Here is an 8,918-nt window from a genome sequence, read left to right as displayed (position 1 = left end):
TCGTTCTCCACTGACGGTCTTTTTTGCTTTCAAATTTAAGACATTTTAAGACCTTTCTTTCACCGTAGTGTGAACATACACTTGCACTTGAACAGTTTGCAGTAAGAAATGTTTTGAGTTGATTTTAGATCGTTTTCCAAACGGAAGTTGAGAGTGCATTACATGGATGAATTAGTCTTCAGTAATTCAGAAGTTCTGATATATATTCTTCATTAACAATCTAAAGTCGATTATAGATCAAGGTATGTTGCAATTTATAATCGTATAACTGTTTTATCGATAGATGCTTATTCTAAAGTGTATATTTAACAACAAGAACTTTCTCGGAAAAAAAAAAGAAATTTTGTTCATTGCATTCATAACATCCATCATCACCCCATTGTCTGACGTCATCAAAACCGTTATCGCCTTATCGTGTGACGTCACAGCTTTATGTATTACGCAAGACCAAGAAAAAGAGGTCTGCTCACTTCCCCTCAAATCCCCCATGTGGGCGGAGCTTAGTCTACCTCCTTGTTGCGTCAGCAGATGAATTGCCGTAATGAGCAGGTACCTCTAAGATACGTCATCGCCTACGTAGTTACCCCAGGTGGGAGGCGACTCCGCCCAGTCCTAGACCTCGTCTCTCTTGGCCTTGGTATTACGTATTAGGTTCTTCTGAGTTCGAATTTCTTCATCATCGTCCGTTCGTCACCTGCAAATGAGAACAGACAGGTGATGTTAATTGATAACAAGGTTGCTTGCAATGTAATGCCCGCGATTGTCAGTGATTTCCTGGTGCTACTTTGGATTGTTATCTATGCGTCACCTACTCCGAGGTGCTAGTACTAAACATGGTGGAAGGTCAATGGAACGCCATGTTTAGTACTAGCTCCTCAGGGATCAAATTATTATAGACACCCATTTCTATATTGTGTGGTCGGCAAATTATATTAATAAACGATATCTTTGATCCCCAAGGGGCTAGTACTAAACACGGCGTCCCAGTAAGCTTCCACCATGTTAAGTACTAGCACCTTGGAGGTGACGTGTAGGTAACGAGCCAAAGGAGAACCGATTTCCTTTTAAAATGTAGGACGGTGGTGGTGTGAAATATTTACTCACGCATATTTTCGCTAATCTAACGTTGTCTTACAACTGGAACTTCAGAAGTTCAAGCGAAGGTGCAGTGCATTACTACCCTAATACAATTCTCCTTGGATTTTAATACATTTTTATCTATTTATTAATTTATTTTTCTTTTTTGATAAGTGGGATCTCTTCTTTATGTATTTCCCTTTACAATTCCCTTTACCTCCTCTTACTTTTTCCTAATGAACACCTTAATATTCTTTGGAAGCTTGAATTTCCAGTCAACGGCCCCTGTGAGCTTGTTCCACATGAGTAGGTTTCATCTTCTGAATAATAATTATGATGAATAATAATGATATAAAACCTTCGTCCGTTGAGGGTTTTCTTAGAAGTGGTTAGATCAGTTAATGACTGTTTCGACAGCACTGCTGGCGATAATAAGAGTGGTATATACTTGACCATGTATCTCCAGTGACAATTACGCGAAAGAAAATGGGTTATCTATCTATCTATGTCTCTATCTATCTTGTAATTTATAAAAGGAAAGAAAGTGAATTATTAATATATATATTACATATATATATATATACATATATATATATATATATATATATATATATATATATATATATATATATATAATACTACAGTGTAATATGAAAATAAGAAGGCCCATAAAACACTATTTAAACGTTGAAACCATATCGGGCACTTGTACATACATATATGGACAGGCTAAGTAAAAACAAAAACATTAAAAATTCATAACGTTTTTAGAAAAAAAAAATTCCCTAATTAAACGTTTGGCGAAAACTGCAACATTCTTCAAAAATTAAGTCCGAGAAAATGACAATGATAGCAGATTCAGCATCTTTCTTTGTACGGACAGCTACTTCCAAGAAACGACCGCCAGATCCATCGCCAAAAAAAGGCCAAAAAACTAGGGAATTTGGTCAATCTCCTCCTTCTTAAGAAACGCCACCTCCTTAACATCGGAAAGGCCACACCTTCAATATAATAACTTTCAAAAACTGAACAGGGGCACAGAAACAAGTGCCCGAAATATATGGTTTCAACGTTTTAAATAGTGTTTTATGGGCCTTCTTATTTTCATATATATAAAACTAAAAACTCAAAAAGCTAAAAATATATATATATATATAAAACAAAAATAGTAAAAACTAAAAAGTTCAAAACTAAAAAAAAACATTAAAAAGTAAGAAAATAAAAAAACTGAAAACTCAAAACTCAAAAACTAAAAAAAACTAAAAACTCAAAAACTCAAGGAGTTGAAAACTTAAGAACTAAAAAACTCAAAAAGCTAAAAAACCAAAAACAGAAAATAAAAAACTTAAATACTCAAAAAGTCAAAAACTAAAGAACTCAAAACTCAAAAAAAAACTAAAACACAAAGAGCTGAAAAACTCACAAACTAGAAAAACCGAAAAAAGCTAAACATGCTAAAACCTAAAGAAAATAAAAAAACTAAAAAGCTAACAAACTAAAAACTAAAAACTCAGACGCAAAAACTAAGAACTCAAAACTCGAAAAACTACAAAACCTAAAAAAAACTAAAAAGCTAAAAAACTAAAAAACTAAGCAGCTAAAAAACTAAACAAATTAAAAACTAAACAACAAAAAATTAAAAATTAAAAACGTAAAGCTTAAAAAAAAAAAAAAAAAAAAAATCAGCACCACGTACATTTTGCTCCAGACTAACCTCTTCCATCTTCAGATGGCCTTACGGCCACACCAGTGTAAGACCTCAATGACGAACACTGCCAAAGAGACCGCGAATCCTGCGCAGAGCAGATAGAATAGCCCCTGCGAAGAGAGACAGATAGAAGGACTGAAATTGAATAAGTCTCTGTCTTTGCTTATTTGTAGCAAAAGGAGACATTTGTTTCTCCGGTAAGGGATGATGTCGATCTATTATAATTACCAAAATAGCTTAACCAGAACACTGAATTGATTATAATGGAAATGAGATTTTTAAAATGTTCAAAAGCATTTGCTTTTACACTGGAACACATACAAACATTAAACATCTGACAGAAACATGCAATTTTTGTCATCTCACTGGTGACATGCTAAAGCGCTAATGATAAGCGTCTCTCGCTTATGATCAGCGCTCAGATATTATGAGATGCTTACCTTTAAGGACTCCATATCATACGCTTCGTTGACGGTAATGGTAGTAACGGGCTGAAGACAAGACGTCCCGTTGTTGGCATTCCTCCTTAACGTCTGTCCGTAGAGGTCGTGTTCGACTGTTTTTTGTATTCTGGAAGAGAAAGCGGGAAATAATTAATACTTAGAACTTGGAAAAACAATCCCAGTCACAATAACGATTATTGATAATGTAGTTACGTTTTAATGACTAATTCTCTTGTGTGCCTGGTATAAGGTTGGATTGTTTGAGTTTAGAGGTCCATATAAGGCGTTTTATTCCCTTTCATACATTTCAACACTTCGGGAAAGTTAAGAGCAACAGCCGGGTGACCTTGTATTAAGTTTCCTTTTTTTTTCTTGTCGATTTTGTTTTTGACAGTAATCTTTCTCTCTCTTTCTCTCTCTCTCTCTCTCCTTGTCTTCTCTGTCCGTCTGTTTGTCTTCTCCTCTCTCTCTCTCTCTCTCTCTCTCTCTCTCTCTCTCTCTCTCTCATTTTTTCTCCCTCTCTCTCCCTCTGTCACTGTTTGTCTGTCTGTCTGTCTTCTCTCTCTCTCTCTCTCTCTGTCTTCTTCAATCTCTCTCTCTCTCTCTCTCTCTCTCTCTCTCTCTCTCTCTCTCTTTCTGTCTGTCTGTCTGTCTGTCTTTACCTTCCATCCCCTCTCTACCTCCTGCTCTCTTCTCCCACCCTACTCTCGCTCTCAGTAACAAGAGTCAAGCCTCCAACATTAATTTAACGACAACAAAAGCACTTGTTGTTAACATAAAGATGTGGCATTTGCTAGCTCAGAAAAGCCTGAAATCATCTTAAAATAGTCAAGGCCACTGTTTTTTCTTTACAGCTTATAATCAAGGCCACCGGAAATAGATCTACCTTCCGGTGGTCTCGGTATAGTGCTGTATGAGCCGCGGCTCATGAAACTTTAACTACGGTCCGGTGGTGGCCTGCCCTATATCGTTTCCAGAAGGACGATTATGGTTAACTTTAATCTTAAATAAAATAAAAACTACTGAGGCTAGAGGGCTGCAATTTGGTATGTTTGATGATTGGAAGGTGGATGATCAACTTACCAATTTGCAGACCTCTAGCCTCAGTAGTTTCTAAGATCTGAGGCCGGACAGCAAAAATGCGGACAGAAAAGTGCAGACAGAAAAAGTGCTGGAAGAAAAAGCCGGCACAACAGTTTTCTTTTACAGAAAACTAATAAAATGGAAAGCCCCCATGACTTCATTATTCTGAAAAATATATCTTTCCAATAAATGTCTTTCGTAGAAGTCAAAACCGACTCACCAACAAGGGGACTTACCTGTAATTTATGCCCCGCATTATAGGTAGGCTCGGATTTCCTGCAACGCAGAGAATAAGTGGGAAAAAGCGTTCCCTTGATATGTGGAAGTCACATTCACCTGTTTGGAAGAAGCGAAAGTATAGAATTAAAGACCTGATGACGTGTTTCACAAGGTGATTAACCATGAATACACGATAAACTGTAAAATGGATGGAATTACATTCTGCACTAACCAATGAGGTGGTTTAGATTTTTGCAAGCCCTAGATTCACTGAGAAGTCTTAGAATGTTCTTTTTTTGTTTTCATTAGGTGATAGGCTTAATTTTACACTGCGTTGTCTTAGAAAATTAACCAGAGAATGAAAATTTCTAAGCTCATCCTTTCGTCAACGGTCAGTAGTTTAGGAAATGGAAATATCTCTCAGGGGAAATCAAAACACAAAAATAAACGAATAAATGAATGAAGTTTCTGAGTCATCAGGTGTCATGAATGAATGCTCTTGGATTCCGAAGCATCAGCTGGGTCCAAATTGGATGTGGAATGTGTGAGATAAGATGGACATTGTATCACGAAGCCAGTTCAGCATGCGGCTCTCATGATCTCATGCAGTAGATAAGATTTAGGGGAAAATACAGTTAAGGAGAAGCAAAAGAACAAAAGTAAGTGTACTGAAGTATACTCTTGTTTTGGGTGTAAGTCCAGAAATGTTGAAATCTTTACAGTGGTGCAAGAACTTTGTCTTATAAGATAATAATAAGTTCTCTGTACTTAAATGTGCATTTTGTACAAAAATGCACTGGATAATTGCACAAACATTTGTGGGGAGGGATGACAAAACAAACTCACATAATATATTTATGTGACTTTGGAGTTGCTAATATCGAATTCTTCCAAAATCATGAATATATTTTTTCCAATACTGAAGAAAACTTGAGTGGTAAAAAAATCTTACGTCAAAAGCTAGGGTGCAAAAAGAACTTATCTTATAGTGAGACAGAGTACATTAAGCTCTGCAAAATCTCACTGCTTATGCACAAACATCCGGTCTTGACAAAGGAGTTTTGTGCCGCAGTGATAAAAATAAACATATGCTGTGGGGGTCAGTATAGTAAATACAATTATCGTATGTAAATAGAGTTGATTGAAAATAGACTAATATAATGCAAAAACACATGCAAGTGCATTGATATTTCCTCCACAGTAACATTGAGAATTAGCCTAAAATCTTTTATAGAACTGAGATAATGATTCCTGTATTTATGAATGAAGAGTGTAGGTACTACATAAAAAAACCAACAAATAATAAATGTAACACAAGGTGATCATCCATAATATTTTTACTTTGAATCACGTCACATACGAATTACGTGACATGACGTGTGATCCTTTAAGAAGAGAAAACTGCTCAGTATGTGATTTCTTGCCACTACTTAGAATTGCTATAATTCAGAACAAAATATTCCAAGTTCGTTGTCACGGGATGCACACGCATTTGCGTAATTTGCATACGACTTTTTATACCTAACAATCATTCTCTTATCGCTGAGGAGCGTCCCAAACCTGTTCGACTGAAGTCGTCTGAGAGAAGCATTTTGATTGTCAGATCTTCGGCCAAGATGGCAAAGTCACCCTTCCTCACTTTCTTATCCAGAGCCTCAGGCATTTTGTTCATGTTGATGAATTGCCCTCGTCCAGCAACATTCGCTTCGTGCAGTTTTCTGAAGATTCCAGTCTTGGAGTTCTGGGAATGGAAGGGGAGATTTTACCTCAAAGATACCATATTATCGTGAGTGATAAACAGCTTTAGGACATCCATGTCCTAAAGAGCAAAGGGGTCTCTAGGATCAAACCTCATATCTCACCCTATTTACTGACAGATATATAGATAAAAACTATAAGACATCTGTGTCCTAAAGAGCACAGGGTTTTCTAGAATGAAACCTCATATATCAACCTATTTTCTGATAGATGTATAGATAAACAGCTATAGGACACAGATGTCTTAAAGAGCACAGGGTTCTCTAGAAGCAAACCTCTTGCCTCGACCTATTTTTTGATAGAAGTTTCAAAGAAAATTTACAGTATTTAATGTACTGAAAAAATTTCTAATAGTCAGTTTTGATTTTGAACAATTGACTACTTCCTTTGGAAAGTCTTTTCCCTACATACCACAGTAATGAAACCTCCATTTTTCATGAGCAGAACTCACTTTCAGGTAAGCAGTGAAAGCGGTGGACGTTTCGTAGATCATGGTGAATTCCTTGGCCTTCAGGAAATCCTCGATTGAGTCGATTTTGATGGGGATTTCTCTGACAGCTAGTAGTGACGTCAGGGCCCCTTGGTAACTCCTCGTGATGACAAATGCCGCCATGAGCCAAATGAGTACGACTACTCGGGAACTGTCTATTGGAGGTATGTAGGACATACCTGGGATTGGAATTGGAATGTAGAATTTAGGACAAATGCCAAGCATTAGGACCTATGAGATCATTTAGCTCTGAGAATAATTTTGAAACGTGTTAGGAGAGGGTGGAAAGTATAAGATGGATAAAATAGGATATGAATGGAGGTACAGTAAAATGAATAAAAGGGGCTGCAGGTAGGGCCTGAAGGGACACTGGACTTACCTAGGATGATCGAGGGCAAGGGTGGTGAAAGAGAAGGATGACTGAGGACAAGAAAAGTTCAACAAAACTTATTCAGAATCCATGTGATTATAAGTCTAGCTCAATCTTACTTTCTTTTAGAGCCAACGTAAGACATTCTGAGAGAGCACGCTTACCCTGACCAAGAAACGTTGCAATCTGGTCCCAGAGTTGGTACAAGGCTTGCCGCAAAAGGCTTCCAGAGGACCCTGTGTTTCGAGTCCAGGGTGTTACAATGAAAAGACCCAGGGCTGCTCCAATGAGCATGACTGCAAGGACGGTTCCTACCCAGACCTGCCAATCCAGGGGCTTCAAGAAATTCCAGAGGCCTTGCTTGGGTTTGCCTCTCCTCACAGTGATGCGAAGAGGGTCGATGATGACAGGACGTGAAAAGGCTGCTACACGGGCCCGCGCCTCGGTCATGCCGAATGGACCGAGAGCGAGGTCGATTTCCTGAGGATGGCAGACTAGTCAGTATCGAAACTTTGGAATATAATATAGATAAATTTATTGCAGGGATATCTGTGCTAGACAGAGGTGAGTTGCACAGTGTGTGTGTCTGGTTTGCTGTTGATGAGTTTGTTTTTATGAAGGAATATGGGACATCCAATGTTGTGGAAGATTTCTGCAAAGGGTAAAACTCTTAATTCAACAATTAAAGCAAGACTGGAACAAATGGGGAACGGCTTCCTGATGAAGAACATATATATATATATATATATATATATATATATATATATATATATATATATATATATATATATATATATATATGTTAGTATTTATATACTGTAACGGGAGAGGCATAATCATCCGAAAAAGGAAAAAAATAATATCATCACTGGGAAACGGGTTCATCAGAGATAATCTGGACAACCCTTCAGGTTAAAGTTAGTCAAGTGCTTTAACTAGACAACCCTTGCGTAAAAAAGCTCAACTGACAACTCTTCACATCGCGGATGAGAAGAGAATGCGCAAACTTACGTTTCTCTGAATCATTCCGAGCATTCCGTTAAAGTTGCCGTTTTCGTCGGGGGCCCCCCACGCCCCATCTGGTGGGCGGGTGAGGGTGTAGCTGCCAGCAAAAAAAAAAAAAGGAAAAATAGAAGTCAGTAGGTTACATGGGACACTGACAGGAAAAAAGAGAGAAAGATGAGAATCAATAGAATAAAAGAAAACTGTCCGAAAAAAATAGAAGTAAATAGACAAAATAAACCGATCATGTTAGTCATTCGGAAACGTAGACATTAGCGAATGAATTTGCTCTTGGGAAAGCGGAGGAATGACATATCTATATTATTGTTATGGATAAATTCTTCATCAATTTTCCGAATAACAGAAGTCAATAGATGAGATATTAGGGGGTCATGATCAAGCAGAAAGACGTTTGTCTATTACCACATACTTAAATAAAAAAAAATGTGAAAACTGTTTCAACTGATGAATGACAATTCAGTACCACTGAAATGAATACTTTTTAACCAATTGTCGCGACAAGTAGAAATAAATATATAAACTGGAATATATTGGACAGGAAATTGCGCGTTCATGAAAAATGAGGAAAAAGTAATATTCAAACCCTGACATTCAATTATGAATAAATGCATTAGCTAAAGAATGAAAGATCAGTGTCAATGAAATGAATAAATTAGGTAGAATTGTATCACTATAGCAACGTAAAATCTTTTGAGTGACTCAAGAAGTTCTACTCATCGCATTTCCAGAAATATTCTAAATTTCTAG

At 37.1% G+C, this 8,918-nt stretch overlaps 1 protein-coding gene across 1 annotated transcript; it reads right to left on the bottom strand.

Moving 5' to 3' along the window:
- Positions 1-2,802: 2,802 nt before the first annotated feature.
- Positions 2,803-7,598, bottom strand: LOC136854348 (probable glutamate receptor). Its single transcript, XM_067130647.1, has 6 exons — positions 7,313-7,598; positions 6,740-6,957; positions 6,091-6,271; positions 4,548-4,647; positions 3,226-3,355; positions 2,803-2,895 (listed from the first exon to the last, which is right to left on the bottom strand). The coding sequence occupies exons 1-6, from the start codon at positions 7,596-7,598 to the stop codon at positions 2,803-2,805; spliced, it is 1,008 nt and encodes a 335-aa protein (XP_066986748.1).
- Between the last annotated feature and the right edge of the window lie 1,320 nt (positions 7,599-8,918).

The sequence above is a fragment of the Macrobrachium rosenbergii genome, chromosome 29, assembly GCF_040412425.1.
Source record: "Macrobrachium rosenbergii isolate ZJJX-2024 chromosome 29, ASM4041242v1, whole genome shotgun sequence".
In the NCBI taxonomy this organism is placed as follows: Eukaryota; Metazoa; Arthropoda; class Malacostraca; order Decapoda; family Palaemonidae; genus Macrobrachium; species Macrobrachium rosenbergii.
The sequence above is the reverse complement of the archived record's forward strand: the minus strand, read 5'-3'. Positions and strand labels throughout refer to the sequence as shown.

Bases quoted from the DNA above. Each gene is read 5' to 3' on its own strand.
- LOC136854348 (XM_067130647.1), bottom strand. From the start codon at position 7,598: ATGACCGAGGCGCGGGCCCGTGTAGCAGCCTTTTCACGTCCTGTCATC. The intron at 6,272-6,739 runs GTGAGTTCTGCT...TTCCATTCCCAG, and splicing joins CTTTCACTGCTTACCTGAAA to AACTCCAAGACTGGAATCTT. The intron at 3,356-4,547 runs GTAAGTCCCCTT...TTTCTCTTCCAG, and splicing joins ATGCGGGGCATAAATTACAG to AATACAAAAAACAGTCGAAC.